The 20,109-nt window shown below is 37.8% G+C and overlaps 2 protein-coding genes and 1 non-coding gene across 3 annotated transcripts; 2 read left to right on the top strand and 1 right to left on the bottom strand.

Moving 5' to 3' along the window:
• Window positions 1–44: 44 nt before the first annotated feature.
• Trnak-cuu (transfer RNA lysine (anticodon CUU)) lies at window positions 45–117 on the top strand. The gene has a single exon. It is a non-coding gene; the product is annotated as a tRNA-Lys (tRNA).
• Window positions 118–511: 394 nt separating this feature from the next.
• Window positions 512–12,377, bottom strand: LOC137983688 (F-box/LRR-repeat protein 18-like). The gene is made up of 8 exons (XM_068830849.1): window positions 12,120–12,377; window positions 9,880–10,810; window positions 8,628–9,046; window positions 7,374–7,462; window positions 5,341–5,503; window positions 4,310–4,451; window positions 2,770–2,852; window positions 512–1,395 (listed from the first exon to the last, which is right to left on the bottom strand). The coding sequence occupies exons 1-8, from the start codon at window positions 12,242–12,244 to the stop codon at window positions 1,236–1,238; spliced, it is 2,112 nt and encodes a 703-aa protein (XP_068686950.1). The 5' UTR covers window positions 12,245–12,377; the 3' UTR covers window positions 512–1,235.
• Window positions 12,378–12,396: 19 nt separating this feature from the next.
• Window positions 12,397–20,095, top strand: LOC137983692 (telomerase Cajal body protein 1-like). The gene is made up of 6 exons (XM_068830853.1): window positions 12,397–12,983; window positions 13,548–13,652; window positions 16,933–17,044; window positions 18,105–18,193; window positions 18,978–19,073; window positions 20,045–20,095. The coding sequence occupies exons 1-5, from the start codon at window positions 12,412–12,414 to the stop codon at window positions 18,988–18,990; spliced, it is 891 nt and encodes a 296-aa protein (XP_068686954.1). The 5' UTR covers window positions 12,397–12,411; the 3' UTR covers window positions 18,991–19,073; window positions 20,045–20,095.
• Window positions 20,096–20,109: the final 14 nt, after the last annotated feature.

A 20,109-nucleotide genomic window follows, 5' to 3' on the forward strand; every position in this document is an offset into this window, starting at 1 on the left:
AAGCTATGTATAATTAAATTAAAATTTCCCTTCTTCTCAGCGGTGCCCGGCTAGCTCAGTCGGTAGAGCATGAGACTCTTAATCTCAGGGTCGTGGGTTCGAGCCCCACGTTGGGCGCATACCTTTTTTTTTTTTTTTTTTTTCCTCCCTGATCAAAAGAATTTTATATTCATTTATCCTCTCCAGTGAGATCCAATGCTCAAGTTACAGGGGAAATAAAAGAGTATTAGATGCTTCGACATCGGGTTTCAAAGCCAAATTACCATTTCATGTGCTCTTTCTTTGAAATTCTTTCAATGAACAATTAAAATTCCCCATAATAGCATCTAGTTTTTGTTCTGAGGCTCCACGTTCTTATATTTTTGCAATTTGAGCCTGAGATTGTTCTGAGAAATGGCTGTTGTTCAACCAATATAGAGTCAATGATAAATATAATTTGCACGTGGCACCACTCATTAAAACAAGACACTGTGCAAGCGCTTACTTGGGATACCTTGTGCCGCAGTTAAACTTTTTTTTTTTATATTGCGGCTAAAACTCATAGACTACGGATTTCACCTTGCTTGCTTGTTTTGATTACAAAACCAGTTTCAAAGCAGACCTTTGGCGGTGTATCTTGCCAAATGTTAACATTTTGTTAAATTTAGTCATAAAGATTTCGCAGGCGACCAGCTCGGGCCATGACTCCAACACAAATCGCTTAGTAGCAGAAGTAGCACTGAGCAGTACATTATAGTATTACTCTAGTGTTATTATAGTATTATTCAGGTAAAACAAGTTTAATTCTTTTTTCAAGCTTAGTTACATAATAATTTGCAGTAAGAACCGCTTCTGCTGCGCTCATAAGTTATTCAAAACCCCGGTGTTTCTTTAAGCAATTAGGGTACGCTTTATTTGTCTTAAGTTTTAATGGTTCGTTATACGTACTCGCAAGGTACTCGCAACTGAATCGCGCAAGCTCTTAAACTGAAGGGTCGCGATGGCTCGTGGGTAACACATTGAAAGAAGACGGAGGAATCGTTTAGATGTGGGAGAACGTAATCATTCTTTGACCGGAGACTATGGAAATCAATTCATCATTGTATTTTGGACCTGAATTAACCGAAATCCTGACAATCTTACAAGTAAAGTATACTTATTGCCTTGCTCTGATTAAGTCTAAAACGTCATTTATCGACCAAGCCAATGTCACTATTTGCCAAAGGATTACAGTAAGTTACTTAATAAAAGTGACTTTAAACAGGAAGTTTGGTCGCAACTGTGGAGCCAAATAGAAACATTTCTTTGAAATGGACCACTGGAATAGACTTGGCAATGTCAAATGAAAGCAACTGGGTACGAGAGTCACGAAATGGAACCACTGACATCACAAGACCAGGCCGAGCCTTTGCAAACCTGTTTCATAAAAGCAAAAAAAAAACATCATTTTCCCTTACTGTTATTGGAAAAAGTAGGAAACAGAGTTCCCAGCGCTGTGGTCTGTTGTACTCTCTCCAGCAAAAAGTCGCTGACCTGGCAGTGATGTCTCAATATGAGGCCACCTTTAGCAGAAACAGCCAAAAGTTATGGACACTTGCCGGGTGATGGAACATTTAGATGTAAATGGCAATCAGCGACCCCAAGCTATATAATTGGAATAACCACGAAAAATGCAACTTTTCCTTTGAAATTCTATTAATTTACTTTTGCTTTATTATTTATTTGTCTTGCACTGTCTGAGTCACAAAGTGTAAGACACGACTGAAGTTGGTAACTGCTGAGAATGGTGACTCGGGAGTGTTCCTTTGCAGGAGTCGAACATACGACCTTCTGATTACTAGTTCGCATGCAACACCACTGAGCTATAGGGGATGATCGGAAAAATCCGAATACAGGTCGTTCTGCCACAGAGTCGACCCAATAGGGAGCTTAAGCACGCGCGTTTTTGAGACGCAGACGGCAACCGGAAGAGAACATTTCGTGTGCAAGGACAGTGGTGTCTCCCAGATTTTTTATACTAATCATCTCTAATGGAGAAAAGATACTCAGCAATGTAAATGTTTTGTGTAAAGACAAGTTAAAAGAGAAAACAGCTCACTTCCGGTTGCCGTCTGGGTCGCAAAAGCGCAGAACGACCGGTTGCCACTCTGACAAATAGGGAACGCTTGAAACGTCAGCTCTCATGTCTCTTACTGTGGTTACTTAACCGTTGTCGACTCGTTTGGTAAAACCAACTTTTCCATCGTGATTGGCAAACGTAGTTACGTAAGAAAATTTGACTTTCCACTAATTGACTGCAAACTGCTCTAGACGGAAGCTACAGCGATCCAGGGGCCATTTCTCGAAAGTCCCAAAAACGTTTCGGCCCTGAAAAGCCATTTGTAAACCAGCCAACCGATTATACAAGAACGCCGATTCTTTAACATGTTTCAAGGTAACAAAAAGCAAACTGACTGCGAAATTTAACGACTTAATTCCTATCTGTTCTTGAGATACAGAGGGAATTGTGACACCCGGAAATGGTCAGTAAAGTTTCGGGACTTTCGAGTAACGGCCCAGGGACCGGTTAACCCACCGCGGTAGTCAACTGTCTTTTTTTGCCTCTGGAACTTTAAGATGTTTCAAGCAGACAAATGCTTTCCCCCATCGCTCCTGCCCTCTCGCCGCAGTTTATGACAAGGGAAAAACCATTATATTCCACATGTAGGATTGGCCAAATAAAGAAATAATGCACTTTCAAAATTGTCGGACAATGTTTAGAGAGAAAGTGACAATACTTATTATGCACACCTTTGAGTAACAGCATCCACTAGGGCTCTGCTGGCTTTGAGTGTTATGTCACAGAGCACTTGAAAGAAATACAGCTTACAACACTGCAAGAAAAAGGCAACCAAATACACTGGGGGAGTTAAATTTTCTAAAGAGAACTTATCCTCTCAAACATTTAGCCGGTTGAGTCTGGCTGTCATCAGACAGACAGACAGACAGCCTTTATTTTAGCATGATGATAACAAAAGCTATGCAGCTTATGGGGTCGTGCATTGAGTGCCACGCCCCAGTTGATTAAAAGCCCCTTAGTTCTATCCAGTGGATACTTATTAAAGTCGCTATCCAGATTATACTTTACATTTACCATTGGCCAGGGTTTTTCCTACACACTTTTACTTAGATGTGCTTAGCCAAGTGTGCATACAAGTTCACCGTTCAAGAGGAAATACTGAAATCTTTGGACAGGTTTAAACTGTTGGAAATTAAATGACTTATCCACTGGGTAGAGTTACTCAGGCTTTGAACAATTGGGACCAGAAAATTATTTCTTCATGGAAAAAGTGCACTTGGCAAGCAAGCTACTCCATAGGAACTAGACTTAACCCTTTCACCCCCGTGGGGTTCCCCATTGACGAGTAAAATCGTCTGGCATTAGACAGAGTAAAATCTATAAGTGGCACTCTTGGGAGTGAAAGGGTTAAATACTGACAGAGACTATTCAAATGATACATAACATTACTGACAGGAGGCAAAGAGTGCATTGGGACTGATTACGGCATACCTAGCCAGTGATCAGAGTTGGATTCGGAACATGGCACAACTACATGCAAATCAAGCGTCCTATTCACTGGACCAGAACAACTCAAAAGAATACAGAGTTGATAACAAATCGGAGTAACAAGTGTGAAAAAGAACCATATATGCCACTATGAGAAAAAACAGATACCTACAAATATAACCTACAAAACAGTTTACATTTTATTTGTGATACTTGACTTGTGAATACTGTAATGGCTAGTCTGACAACAGTTGTTTTGTTGCTGCCAAGCGACTCTTCAGAGTCTTCAGAGTCCTTTCTGATATTCGGCAAACTCGCTGAACATCTCGTTCAAAGTCCCACTCGCAATCAGCTTTCACAAGTTATTCACAAATTTTCACAATTATTGCATTAATTTTTATTTACCTAAAAGCGGATTTGAACGAGTTAAAATTGAACTGAATGAAAAACTGATACCAGAAATAGAAAGAGCACCTTTACTTATTATAAGTAACCCTGCAAAGTTTTATCGTTTTAGCTGTTATATCAGTCAACTTACATTTTCTCAGCTGATATAAATTATACACCTGATATGCCAAAACTTTGCAGGGTTACTTAAGTAAAGGTGTTCTTTCTATTTCTGGCATTAGTTTTTAATTTTAACGTATTTGCATTTTCGGCTGCCATTTTGTAGAAGGGTCTATTTGGGAAAGAGGCATCAGAAAGTACAATTCTACAAGATTCTACTTCATGCTGGTTAAATTTAGCAGGACTCAGCAAGTGTTAATGCAATAATTCACATACCTTTTCAAACACTGAGAGGACTGCTTGAGGATACATTTTCATAGTTCCCCCTTTTGCAATGATGCAGACTCGTTCAAGATGTTTTAGTTGCCCTAGGGTCAGCATAAAGGACTCTGTAATTCCAAAGCTTGGCTGCTCCAGTCTGTATATATTAAAACACAATAATTATTATATACTTAGATATCTTTATTTTTCCACATTTGCCTAAAAATGGTAATAATTGTGAAAGTCCAATCACAGGTTCCTAGCTACAGGTGGCTGATTTTGCAGACAGTAGGTTGATCTAGCTCAGAATGGGAACCTCTGTTGATGACAGAGAGCATACGGAATAGTCTGAATTCTACTCTGATCTGAACCAGCTAATCTTTTTTTGCATGCGCCATTATCAACTGATGTTCCCGTTCTGTTGCTGAATGAGCCTACTGTGCAAGTTGTGTGCACAGCTTGATGTAAAAAGGACCAAATACTTATCATTTTGCCACTCTTGATTTTATTTTTCTGCATTAAACTGTAATATCTCTCTGGTCCTGTTCTACTGGATCAACTGAACATTTCAACTAAAAATGGCTTGCATTGTGGGAGTTGTAACTTTTTTTTTTAACCATTTTTGGTTGAAAATGGAGGAGGAACTCTCAGGAAGAGTCATAACACCTGATTTCTCTGTGTTGTTTACTTTGACTTTAACTCGCCTGTAATGTGATGCGTGACCACTTTAAAAAGTGTGCAAAGAGGAAATCTGGTATTCTCCATTGTGTGCAACAATTTCAATTAAGATATTTTTTTTATTTGGAGGAGGCTGAGACAACCAACTAAAACGGCTTTCACTCAACAAAATGAGAAAAAATCAAGCTAATAGAAGATGGTTCCTTCCAGAAGAACACAACCTTTGCCTTGTGATCTTAAAGCACGCAGTTCATCACTTCAAACCTGATACAAAAAAGGTATATTGGGAGCCAATTAATGGCATAATTTAGCCACCCTTTAAAAATATTTTAGGTTTCTACTGAATCTGACTAAACTGTGTCTTGTACCTTAAGTCTCTCAGTTGATGACAATAAGAAAGTGCTTGTTGAAGAAGGACAACATTGCCTGAATGTCCAAGACTAGCCATCACTGCCAGAGATAAGAACTGAAGTTTGGAGCAGTTCTGTGTTATAACGGTAAGGAATTTCAAGTTGCCTTTCATAAATGGCACTATAATAATGAAAAGAAAAAGTGCAAAAGTTACCGTAGCCAATGGTGGGTAAAAGTGAAGAACAGCTCACCTCAACCGACAGTTGGTCCACTGTCGGCTAACAGATTACCAACACATTAACGACAGGTTACCGACAAGTTACTGATAGAGAGTTAGGGAGGGGTACCTATATTGCTCATATCCCTTTCAAATGCTTACGTCCAAGGCCAGGTTGTTCAAAAGCCTGTTAACTTAATTGAGGATTTACAGTGCAACGCACCTTACCGTAGCCACCTAACAAAGTTTTTTAAAAATTATCCTCCAATAAGGGTGTGTGAATTTGATTGACAGTCACACCTCCTTGCAAAGCTCGTACGGTTGTAAGTTGAATGCCGTTGCATGGGTTGTCGAGTTGACGTATTTACACATAACTGTCAAATGTGAAACTTTGTTGGGTGGCCACGGTAAGGCACGATGCACTTTAAGCATAAACGTTTGTTTCATGTTTTCAACTTTTTGGTGAAAGTTTCATTTTAAATTTTGCTTTAATTTTTGTTTTTCAAAATTGACTTCTTCTAATGCAAAATCTTGCCAAATATCAGCATTGAACAGCATTTGGGAGAACAGAAATAAACTCCTTGGTTAATTTTTAACCTACCAGGCATTAGCATTAATTGGCTTTTGAACAATCGGAACCAGGAGGGGAAGTATTAAAGGGGACATATACATGTAGCTTTTGACTGGATGTAGATTGTTAACCCATTGACTCCTAAACCACCCCTCCCCCCCCCCCCCCCCCCCCCCCAATTGATGAGTAAAATCGTTTGGCATTTGACAGAGTAAAATCAAGTCTCACTCATAGGAAGCAATGGGTCAAAGTGTGCACCCAATTTTGATAAACATCACACAGTGTCCCATTAAGGCTGCGTTTGATTGACCGTATTCCGGAATAGGAATACATGGAATAGAAGTTAGAAATCCTTTGTTCTTACGAAGATTCACAATAAAATTGTCAAACACCTGCTAAAATGCTACTTTAAACATATCTTTATTATCCTTGTTGCTTCAAAACGCTGGACATACCGTTTTAAGTCATCACTCCAAGTATTCTTATTCCGGAATAGGGTCAATCGAACGCGCCTTAAGTCTATTATGTGCCACCCACATACATTCACAAAAGCATAGTCAATGCTGACGTTTGTGTTCTTTTCAGTTAATGAACATTTTCATCAGTTTTTACGTATACTTGAGGAATAGTGTTAAAGTGACACTTGATTATCACCCGCAGTTCTTGTTCTATACATAAGTAATGGTGAAATTGAGTAGAAGTGAAAAGAGGCCCATACAACTTTGTAATGCTTATTAACATCAGCATGCATTTAATTACTTTTAAGTCCTGCACACACTTTCATTTATTCCACAAACAGTCTTTTTTGCAGTTTTGCATGTACTGTGGTGTCTACAAGCTCATTAATTAATCTCAGCTGCTACTTTAAGTGTTTCCCTCACATAGGGCTCAAAACTCATGATCAGGAGCCATTACATTTTAATGAATACAGTAAGGTTTCTCGTTTCCATTTTGCCACATCTGACAGTATCCTGGCAGGGTTTCATGAGTTAGAAATCAGGCCCAAGTTGTTCAAGGCACGCAAACTTTTCTTTTCTCAAAATGCAACCGTTCAACTTTTCCAGAAAAACACCAAAGTATTTGCAAAGGTTTTTGTGAATTTCTTTTCATAGCAAGGATGACTGCATGTACATCATTGGCAACTGTACAACGACCAGTAGAGATATCCACATTTTTGGCTTGTCATTCATCCTACAGGCCTAGGTCTTTTCATTGTTTAAGTTTCTACACCAATATGAATGAGTTCTTAATGCAGCATGTACCTGCTAATGTGAGTCTCTGTAGGCTTGTCCAGTTTTGAACTGCTACCAAAGTGTCATACACACCTCTTATAGAATGACACCTTTCTATACTACAATTGATCAAAGAACAAAAACCAGGAATAAATTTAGAAAGTCATGAGCAAAAGGCTCGAAGAAATTGACAAACACACCAAAACAAAATTGCTCAAAAATTCCATCTATGTCTCATTTTGTTGTTATGGATTTTAAACACTGCCTTGAGACAGAAGTCTTTTTTTGCTACTTTCTTGCAAAGAAAGGGAGAACCAACAAAATAAAACAAAACACATGTCATGTTGCTATGTAACATTTTCTGGATCAAATTAAATGCCAGGTATGAAAACTGCAGCACAGCCGAGTGGTTAGGTTGCTGGACTTGAGACATCCGGAGGTCCTAGGTTCAAGTCTCACCCTGGTCACCAGCTGGAGTTGTTTTGAGTGTTCCCAGGCTCAAGTCCTCAGCGGCACTTGTAAATAGCCAACTGGTTTGCCCACCAACAGTTGGGATTCTTAACAGATCGTACTGGAAAGCTGGTTAATACTTACTTAGAACAGACACCAATAAAACGATGCGCACAACAAACAACTCATCAACGACATCAACAAGAGACAAACAACACACTGATTTACTCTATCACAGTACTGCCCAACATATTCTATGATACACAGTCATACAGACTGGCCTTAGACCTACAGACGGATCGAAACGCACCAATCGCTATTCAGTCTTCACAGCCAATTACATCTAGGCTCAACTGACAGTTGACCAATAACATCACAAATAAGTTGGCCAATGACATGTATAACCAGAGTTCTTATTATAGTATCTACTGAGGTTACACAAATCACTTGACTCTGAAGATGACTTCCGCTCAGGTTGACAAAACGTCAGTCAATGTCATCTCAAATAGTCCTTCTCAGGACTACACTCACCCAGACGATCGTACTTTACTTAATTATTCTTAACTATGTTGTGATCATCTGTATTGCTTTGCTTTATTCATTTGAGGGTCACTATGTAAAAGATTGGGTTACAAGTAATCAGTGTTCACCCTCGTTAAATATTATGAACTTATAAAAATGAGCTTACTTTGAACAACTTTCTTTCCAAGAAATCAATAATTCTTTGAGCTCTGTTGGCTCACAGTGTAATAATCACTCACCAGGCTCAGATACTGAAGGCAGTTCATAATAATTTCATAGTTTTGAAAACCGCCACTTGCATATTTGGCTTACCTCGACGTATTACATTGAACAGGATCATAGTGGGTCTTTGTGAAAGTCAGCCCAGGTACGGATAGACGTATCAGCTCAAATTCTGTTATTTCCCTGCACGCTTTTGTCATTCGTTCAAAGCAACCTTCACAGCTCAACTCATTTTGAGTTGCTGACCTCACACTTGAGCAGTGGGAAACCCTTTTGCCAGTCTTCATTAATTTACCAGAAAAGTCAACACTGCTCCCAACCCTCTTGCTTTCACCAGCTTGGCACAACATGCAAGCACAAACACTGAGTGACACAAGATGCTTGAATTCTGCAATAACCTCTATTAAAGTATTTTGCCATTTTCCATTAGATGCTTGGAGGTGTACTCCATGGAGGTTCAGCTGGGACAAGTTGGGGCAGCATATTGCCAGTGATTTCAATCCTTGAAGCTTGAAAGTAGAAAGATTTAAAGTAACCATTGTTTGTTAATAAAACTAGTGAAAGTGTAAAATTATAATTTGTTCTTCCCTGAGAAAAACAATATAAACTGTATGATTGCACTCACTCCATATCCTAAATTTTGTCTAAAAATGGGAAAATAAATTGTGCCAAAAATACCTCCTCTCTTCTTCTAAAATCAAGCATTGATTCATTTCTTCCCACACAAAATAACAAATGGAATTATTTTTTTTGCCCTCTCAAAATAAGAATCCTTAATTGAAGCTTACTCATAAAATTCTCTTTGCGCCAAACTGATTTAAACAAGAAAACTTTGAGTGTATAGAATGTTCCACACCTCATCTTGTTGACTTTGCATACACTAGAGCTGACAATAATAATTATTGTACCACAGGGTCTGCATTCTGTATTCTGTATTTGTGCCCATGCAGTCCATGTTTAATTCTCAATTTTCAATCTGGAGTCTAATTATAATAATCCTTGTTTTACACTGCCTGTGCTGAGTGAGTACCTAATTCCCAAAACTAGTTTGTACCATAATTTACCAGATATAAACAAGTAAATAGTAATGCATGTACATATCTCCAGTGAAAGACCCAAGAACATCCTTGACGATGAAGATTTTATACCTTGAAGATCTTTGAAGAATCTTTGAAAGATCATCAAAGATATTCATTTGCTAAATGAAGAAATACTGGCAGACATCACAAAAAGTTGAGGATGATAGAGAATACATGTATTTATAACATTTAATACATACATGTATTAATATTTGACATACAGACATGGAAATACTCTCTATTATTACTGTTGTACCACCTACCAGCTCAAAACAGCCAACACAGTTGTGCAGGTTTAAAACCTTTAAGTTTGGTGATGACGTTGCAACCACTTGCAACAAATGACCATCAATTTTCAATCCGCAGAGGTTCAAATAATGTAATGTTTGCTTACTGAGGATAGCTGAAAGAAGAGTTGAATCACACACACGCAAGTCTCCTAAATCAATGTTGGTTAATGAAACATCCTCCAAAATTTGCAGATGATTGATGTACAAAGAAGGAGGTTCCATGGTGGCCCAGGAAGGAAAAAGAAACGAATGCAGTTTACCACAGTCACGCTGGGATGCTAATGCAACCAAGAACATTTCCTTCAATTTAGATGAAAATACTACACTTCTCTCAGGAAGGTGTTCACCACTACAACTCTGATTTTCAAACAAGGAACGACTTCCTTCAATGGTAAGCTCAAAGCAAGAACACGGACCTCCTCTAATCTCAGTCCACTGCAGTGTAAACTTTCGTAAACAAAGCCCCCTGCAAATGATTGGCACTGCAGAATTATTTATTAATTGTGCATTTTTCCGTGTCAAACAAATAACAATTGTCAGACGGTCCAGTCCTTTGAAAGCTTGGTTGAGTTCATCACAAAATGAGGTCAATAGTTTGAGTTCTTGGTTTCTTGACAGAGATGTTGTAGAGGTGTACATATCATCATAATTCAATGACCATTCCAATGTTGTGATATTCTTATTATTTTTGAAAACAGAGCAAATTGTTTTCTTTGAAACCTCACAACCCATAACATTAAGAGACCTTAGCTTTCGGCATGTTTGCAGAGCACTAGACAGTGGGCCAGTTTTCAGCCAGTAGCAATCTTGCAAATTTAGATCCTCTAAGGAATGCTTGAACTTGCTAATATACTTGCAAACAGCAAGAGAAGAGATGCGTTGCCCATGCTGTAAATGTAAACATCTGAAACAAAAGAAAAACAAAAGAAGTTATCACCACTGAATTTTGTATTAAGGAGCTAATGCAAGGATGATGACAACGACTACAAGAATGTTGTCTTAGAATAATTATTATTATTTACTGTTATTGTTACAGTAATGATTTCTAGATTACTCCAAGTCCTTTGGCATGCACAGTGCGTCTAACATTCTTGGATTAAAATTATTGTTATAAATTTGAAAATTTATCGTCAGGTGCTCACATCCTTCAAATAACCTCAAATTTGGTCATTTTATGCCATGTGTGTGGAGCATGCAGAGTGATTCTTTTTCTTCAACTTCAATTAATTTATTGTTTTGTAACATTCTAGTAGATGTCATCTTCATCCTTGCATAAGTTCCCTAATGTTTCTTAAATCCCATAATTTGCAAGGGGCAATACTTCTCTGTCTCCTCCTCACGCTTGTTTTCATGATTGTTGAGCCATGGCAGCTCATCTCTACAGCCCAAACTTTTTTTTTTTTGCCATTCTTGTTGGCCAGAATATCCCAGTACATGTATGCTTGTGTATGTGGCAGCTCATAGGCTGGATTGGACACTACAGATGAGTAACATGGAGGGACAGATCCCACCAGCTTCAATTCTCTAAACATCTTTTAATACTGCTTGTACGTTATGCCTCTCCAGTTGCTTGGAAAATTTGGGCTAAAGCAGAACACCTGACTAATACATGTGGGAGAGTCTCAGAGAACTTCCAATACAGTCTGCAGGGGATGTTACCATGTGTTACGCCTGTCTTATTTGAGGTATAGACTATAGATAGCTACTTGTGTAGCTCCATAGTACCAGCCATGGTGTGGGTGGGTGCACATGTCCAATCCCATAACCAAGCAAAACAACCTTGTTTATTATCATCATCATCATCATCATCATTGTCATCACCATCGCCATCATCATTGCCTTATTACTATTATTACTATTATAATAATAATAATATTATTATCATCATCATCATCATCATCATCATCATTATTATTATTATTGTTATTATTATTATCATTATTATTATCATTATTATTATTATTATTAATCATTATTATTATACTCTTAAACTCTTAGCTTTGGATAACCCCCAAAATTCTAAGACTCAAACCTCCCCCCTGATTCAAACAATGGAAAATCCTTTTTGAGTGAATACGTAGATATATTAAAGCAACTCTGCTGGAAGCGAAAAGAGCATTGAGAGTCACTGAGAGAGAAGGATTAAGTCCCGTTCTGTGTTTTAACAACTGAAAATTCGATTTGACAACGACAGAGAACAATTTAAAAAATACCTGTGTAATCGGGGATGCAACGCCACATCACGCCATCGATTATTTACTCGTGACAAAGGCACGAGTTCTAAAGGATGAAGATTTTGAAATATCATAGACAATATTTCTTTCGGCAGGGACTCCATTTTCCTTCTTTCCAGAGTCCCCGGAGAGAGTGACCTTTCTTTGCCGCCGATTTTCGACACCTTGTCGGAATCAGCCGACCACAGCCGAAAAAACTTCCGTCACAGTTCACTCCAGGCTTCCGCGGTCAACATGGCGGACAGTTAGGCAGAGGAAAAAACCCAACACAATGTCAAATCTTGCTGATACCTCTGAGTGTAAAGAAAGAGGAAAAAATGACGAAACTGAATGTGAGACTGTGGGGCAGAGTTCAGCGATTGAATCTTTCAATCAAACGATAACAAATACACCTGGGCATTTGAATTTTACAACAACTGAAAGTGCTGCAAGTGTTGAAAGTAACAGCGATCTCAAGAGCGAAAACCTGGGCTTGGTCAGGTCGCCGAATACTAGTATTTCCAAGGAAGATTGTCCCGCTCAAAATGTTTTGCAAGATGAGGTCGCTAGTCCTTACAGAAGAAATTCAGCCGTTACGGAAGGCACCGATGGAGATAAACTCGCAACAGACATTTTTGTGAAAGAGCAACATTGCCTTAAGGTTCTTGAACCGGACAACTCTGAGCAACAGAAAGATTTACGTGATTATTCTCAGCCAGAAGAGAGGGATGGCAGTCTAGAGTCTACCCATGTTGATAATCAAAGTGAGGATTTCATAGACTCAAAACTCAATAATCACGAAAAGGAATCAAGTGATGACAAGCAGGAAAACGACATGTCAATGGAAACAGATAATGAACTAATGTACGATTTTTGCAGGCTAATACACGAACATTATTTCAAAGGTTCACAACACCATAAACTCTGTGACCTACTCATAGTGAATATCGCATATGGGTTCTTTCATGTCACAGAGGTTTTATAAACAAGGGTTGTGATGTAGGGCCTACAACTTTATTTTCCTTGGCCAAGAAGACTTGGAATTCAAGCCATTTGCAGGTCAAAGTAATAGAGCAGCCCTCAGTTTTTTAAAAACCTGAGTGTTGAACTAGCTGCACTCTTGGACAAAATAAAAATGAAAAATTAGTACTTCCCTTCCCCCAAAATCAATGATGAATCAGCGCACAAGTTGAAGCCTGCCATTTTTTTCATCATTGAAATTGGGGGGAGGGGTGGTCTTCGATTTCCATTTGAAATGTCGAAAATTGTAGGTTTCAAACTTGTGACTATTAGCATTGTAGTCCGATACTCAACCAAGCCAACCCAATGGTATCAGAATCCCTGTAAATTGAGTTAACTTTGCATTCCCTTTTATTCATCTCACTAGCACTTTTCATGATTATTTCTTTTTTAATCTTAAATTTCCAGGTATCCAGTGATTCATTATAATTTTGCTATCACTCCTCAACAAGTGAGTGGAGCCTGGGGAGAGTTTGAGAGCTCAGCATCAAACTTTCTAAAGGGATGTAAATGGTAGGTAAAATGATTGAAAACTGCATGAGTTATTTAAAGGGGCTAGGTCACGCTATTTTAGGCATTTTTCAGCACTGATCAAATGATCATAGAATTAACTAAAATATCAAAATAACTGTTCAAAACTATAGAAGAACTCTAACAAAACACAGGGAAGCCAAGAAGGGACATGGATGGACAAAACTGGAGAGGATTGAAATGGATTGAATTTGGGTAAATTTGAAAAACATCAGCCCACCTTTTTTCAAATTTATATCAGTCTATATCAAAATGTCATTTACAAAGCTTGAAAATCATTCTCAGTTGTTATGTTGCCGTGATTTGGCAAATGAAAGACTCTTGCTCTGCCAGTTTGACGTTTAGAGCTCATAATTAACAAAATTAAACAAAATTACCTAAAATAGCGTGACCTAGCCCCTTTAAGTAAACCTGCCAGAACTCAGGTTAACCCATTGACTCCCAGGGGTTCCCCATTGACGAGTAAAATTGTCTGGTATTAGACAGAGTAAAATACTAAGATTGGCCGGTTTAGGCCAGTTTGGACGTCAAAGGGTTAATGGGGTAGTGAAATCTGGGACAAAAATCTGGTTCTAAATGTAAGGTTCATTAAGTCTAAACTTTAAGATGACAAAATTAAGGATCCTCGCACCTACTTACTTAGACAAGAAATAGTAGTGTTTCCTTCCTATAGATGAAAGAGATAAATGATCCTTGCAATTATTTGGAATTTTTTAGGTGTCTAAAAGAAACAATAATATTATTATTGCTTACGTGGGCTTTTTTCGATATATAAAATTCACCTTGAAAGAGAGGTTTAGAGGACAAAGACAAAGGAAAGTGGATGATATGTAAATATTTTTCACATTCATTCCAATGTGTTTCTATTTTTTTTGTCCTCACTGCCTCACTATCAAGCTGAATATTTGATGTTTCGAAAATGGCCTATTGTCCAGATAAGTGTGCACAAGGATCATTTCTCTCTCTCTTCTATAGCCCCATCTTCAAATATATACATTAATTTAATTTTTTTAAGTCTAAACTCTGCCATGCATCACGGTTGTTATATACGTATAAACATGACTCGACCTGGCAATTTCAAACAGATGGGTCCTCATTTCCACTTGGCTTCCCTCTACTAATTTGACCTGACCAACTTGAAATCTCATTCAATTAGGAAGGCTTGATGCATCCCAGTTTAATTACTGGTAACAGTGTTAGACTAGAAATAGTAGACTGTGTTCCTTGGAAGCTAGCCTTCTCTGTGCTCTTGGCAAGTAACAATATAGTCACCCAAAGAGAGGTGATGAGTGGATTTGCATGACAAGGACAGTGACATGTTCGAAAATATTGGTTCTGAAAGGAAATGGATCTCAACAGGTTTTTTTCCCCTGATTGCAGCTCCCATGAGTCACCTGTACCTTAGTCACTGCTGACTACAGTTACTATATGCAGCATATGAGAAATTACGCAAAAATGCGGTTTCAAACAGCTTTTAATCCTTGGGTACACAAGATACAATAATGGTCTCTCCAAAAAGCTTCACCTAGCTTAAAGTCCACTAGAATCGATTTACAAATTATTCGTAAGTAACCCCTTGGATCATGCAACGTCAGTTGTACAACCAAAAAGTCTCTTGAACTGTCGCAGAGCATGATCTGAAGGTGATGTGAACAAATTTTGGGATAACCTGTGGATATGGCTTACCCAAACCAGTCTGAATACAATGATTTGATGGTACCTGGAGTTGTGATTATGAAAAGGTAGTGTTGGAATTAGAAAGTGCTGTCAATGGCGATTGTAGAGGTGGATCTGGAGAATATGGTGCCATAGTTTGCATTATCCTCAAAAAGGACGGTAACCTTTCAGGGGATGATGCTGGCAAAGCTATGCAAACTCCCTAAACAAGAATACTAATATTCCAAAGGGAGGCAGAGGTTTGTGAGGTTGCCTGGGGTGCTATAGTGGGCAGTACAGTAGCAGCACTTGTAGGGGACAGCCATAGTAGCTGATACACAGTTATTTGTGTTTCACATTGTGCACCTATCAAAGCCCATCCAACAATACGGTGAAAGAAAACAGAAAAAAAAACATTCCTTTTAGATGAGTTAGACAGTCTGAAGTGAAGTAAAGGATTTTGAAAACAACCACTACTTAATCACCCAGGACTGCTTGGAAATTAACACTAAAAAACTGCTCAAACATAGTTGCAATGTTCCACATGAGCCTGCACTTTAATGATGGGTTGCTTCCTGGGAGAACCTGCTAATGTTGTTGTGGCTAACTTTGATAAAGAATTTGACTTAAAGCATCCAGCCATAATCTAAAGAGTAGGGAATGTATGTAGTTTGGGCCTGGCAGTGTATTTTATTGTCTTTCGTTTTATTTTTGGGTGGCTGGGATTGTAACATGGGCTGAAAGCATTGAGGAAGTATCTTTTTTTATGATCTCTGTAGTTAAAATATTTATTTAGTTATTTTATTTAAGGTAAACAATAGGTCATGTCCCCTACTCGGTTTAAAAACCAAACCTAAACCCATGAATTATCAAAAAACCCTCCCCATCACCCATGTAAAAAATATTTACATGGCGACATTTAAGACAAACTACTTTAAAACTGGTCGAAACCGGAGTCAATAGGTTAAAGGAACCAAAATTATCGCCATTAAAAATATTAAAAAGTCTAATATTGATAAATAAAGTTACTTTTAAAAATTTATGTCTAAAGGAGGCAAGAGACTCTGATTCCTTAATATCCCTTGGTAAGCTGTTCCACATATAATGAAAGAAGTTAAAAACTTCGTATGCTGCGTGGCACTTGTTACTACAATAAGAAAATAAAAGTTGAGAATGTTGCTGAAAGTGCCAAAATCTTAACAAATGTCCAGACGTTTCGGGACTGTGCCCTTCATCAGTGAACATTCCACTGATGAAGGGCACAGTCCCGAAACGTCTGGACATTTGTAAAGATTTTGGCACTTTCAGCAACATTCTCAACTTTTATTTTCTTATTGTTCCATATTTAGGTTATTCTGTTAAAGAAAATAATAGTTACGAAAAGGAGATGTACAAGAAAGATTTGTCTTAATGTAATCCTAAGCAAGCACGGTGTATTTGACCCTTATTGAAAGAAAAAAAGTCGTTAAATTCACAAGTTAGATCTATGTGCCCATGAAGGCATCTGAAAAAGAAAAGTAAGTCAAGCCAGTAATTTAGCAGCAATAACTTAAGTTAACGGCAGTAACTTCAAGTTCTTTTACCAATGAAATTTCATTTTGTACAGGTCACCTGATGGATCGTGCATACTTACCAACAGTGATGATAATGTACTAAGGATATTTAATCTCCCTGTGGAACTGTACACTGGGACAGCTGTGCAAGGACTGTCAGAGATGGTGTGGAATAGACCAATTTCGATATATTAAAATTCAGTCCGAAACAAAAGGCATCATCTCGAGGCTCTGGGGAATAAATATAAGGCTTTGTATGAGTTTATTCCCCAGAGCCTCGAGACGATGCCTTTTGTTTTGGACTGAATTTTAATATATCGAAATTGGTCTATTTGATGACTATTAAAGAACAGATTATGTTTAATTTGAGTCCTTGCTCCCTTTGAATTCATTTTCCTTCCTTGTAGAGTATTCCACTGAAGGAAGAAAAGATGTACTGGTACATGCTAATTATTTGTCATGGTAGCCAGTTTTGGTTCCTGAGTTAAGGAATAAATCTGCTTGGAGATTCCATGTTTGTCCCTGTGATTTCTCAGTCTGTTTGCTTGACCGCTAGACCTATGCCACTACAAAATATTTTACTTTTGTCCAGAAATTCGTGCTGTTATAAATTTTACAAATTAAATGTTTCTTATTAAGTTGTTTCAAGAACTGATATTCTCACTTAAAAATTAACAATTTATGCATCTAGAATGTTACACATTTTACAAAAATAATACTGTAATATACTTAGTCTAATGCCTTATTTCTTTCAAGTTATTGCAAACTGCTATCTTTACAAAAATAATCTTAACATTTCATTGCTGTGACGGGAAACTCTATTTTTCATGCTTTTTCATGCTTTTTCATGCAGCTGAAATATTAGATGGTTTTTTTGGACATACCACAATAATACTAATAGATAATAATATTATTCTTTTTCTTTAGAGCTGTTTTTAAATTAGTATTGTAAAACCAAAACCAAAGTAATTACTTTGGCCAATCAAAAAGGACTCAGACAATCCAGTAAACCAATCAAAATTCGAAGTACCGGTAACTACACGTAGCCGACACAAAGCGCAGAAAAATGTACACACACGAGATTAGTTTTGGTTTCACTTCTGATTGGCTGAAAAAGTGGCTTGAGAACTTTAAACCAATCACTGAGTGAAGTGATGCAAAACTAAAGTAATGCGCTAATTACTTTCGACACTCAATTAAAAACCGCACTGTTTTCTTGTTAAAGGTGTCAGTTCTAAGGATGCCAGAAGGAGAAACAATTTATGATTACTGCTGGTATCCTTTCATGTCCTCCCTTGATCCTGACACTTGCTGGTAAGTCCCATTTATTTCTTTTCTTTTGAAGTGCTACTGCAAATTAAAGGAGTTACATTATGAAAGTTTCTGTGTTTTCAGATCAGAACAAGTAATGCACAAACCAATTTTTATTTCATGACCTTTATACATGAGTAAACAGATTACACTTTATGAGTTTATATATGATGTCATAAAGGCTCTGTTGGATTATACTCTCCTTTACATGCATAATTCTTCATATCATATTAATTTAATTTTGGCCTTGTCAAAAACACAGTTGACTATTGTCAACTCAAACCCTCTCTAACTAAAACCAAAATTGATTTCCCCTGGATTTTTGTTACACATTTACTGCGATTTTACCCTCAATAACTTGAACCTCCCGATAACTGGAAGCAATTTCCATTTCCTTTTAGGTCATTCTTTCTATATTTTTAACTTTGATAACTTAAACCACGTCTGTCAGTATGTGACAAAACAAACAGTGTACTGCAGTCCAAAACCATTAATAATGTTTTAATTTATTTTGACGAAGCCCTGTAATCTTTGTCCTTTTTTGCCTTACACAAAACATGTCAGTCCAGTTGACGCTTTGTTAGTTTTAGGGTGCATTTAACTTCAGTGACAGGGTTGCTGCTTAACTCCTTACTCCCAATAACTCAATCTCCTGATAACTCGAACCTTTTTTAAGTTCCCTTGAAGGTTTGAGTTATCAGGAGTCAACTGTACTTTCTTAGTATTGTTTACTGTTTACTGAGATTACTTTCTAAATGCATTGTTTTCATAATCAAATTTCTCCAAGTGTAGTCTGTTAAGCAGCAGTCGTGACCATCCCATCCACATGTGGGACGCTTTCATGGGAACAATTCGATGCACTTACAGAACTTACAATCACTTGGTAAGGTAATATTGTAATTTAGTTACTACAGTAGTATCCTTGACTTTATGCGGGTGACAACTCATTGCCGTGATGTTGGGATGAAAATAATCAGAGCTTCTTTTGTTTACACCAGCAACTTTGCTGTAATGACCTAACAAGGTTATTATATACCTGGCTGGCTTGTTAATCGCCATTTCTTGCAGTCAGATAGTGAATTGATAAGAGTGCAGCTCAGCAAGGTTGGACTGAAGGAGCTGTGCTTCTGCGCTCGGCCCCAGAACACGACCCATGCATGACCTCGGGGCACAGCACCATAGATGGAATAAGCTAGGAGTTACTGTTATTTATTCAAAGGGTGTGGTCACCATGTTGTTTTCTAGAGAAAATCATTATTCAAATAGATATCACAGCAACAATATCTCCATATGCAAGGTAGTAACCAGTTTTCAAACAGGGTGGCATAACAGAATGTACTTGTACGTCTGTCTTTTTTTTCTTCTGAGGAGTCCAGTCCTAAGCCAACATGAGTTTAGAGTTCAGTTTGGGTACAAGTAATTGGATCAAAGGGCCATTATTTTTCTTCTCTTGTATATGATTAACTGTTTGATTCACACTAACTATTGTTTAATTAACATCACACTCATTGGACTTAAAGAAAAGAAGATTGCAAGCAGTCTACTTGGTGTTCAGAATGGGATTTAAGTCTAGTTGTTCTCATAGAGCAATCTGAAGTTTGTTAATGCCATGTTATCTCTATAGACCATGCATAACATACATGTGCAGCCACACCTCGCTTGAGAGCTGTATAAATAGATCCAACATTGCAGTCACAGAACAAAGAGTTGCAACAAAACTCCATGGGATGTAAAAGGGGAAGAAAAAAATAATTGTAACACCTAAAACTGTTGGGGCTTGTCAACAAACAACAGTATTCACCATCCAATTTAATCAACAGAACTTAACTTCTCTAAATTGTTTGCTTTCATAAGGACGAAGTAGTGGCTGCAAACTGTGTATCATTCAACCTGGATGGCAGTCAGATTTATTGTGGCTT

The sequence above is a fragment of the Montipora foliosa genome, chromosome 13 (genome assembly GCF_036669935.1).
Source record: "Montipora foliosa isolate CH-2021 chromosome 13, ASM3666993v2, whole genome shotgun sequence".
NCBI classification, from domain to species: Eukaryota; Metazoa; Cnidaria; class Anthozoa; order Scleractinia; family Acroporidae; genus Montipora; species Montipora foliosa.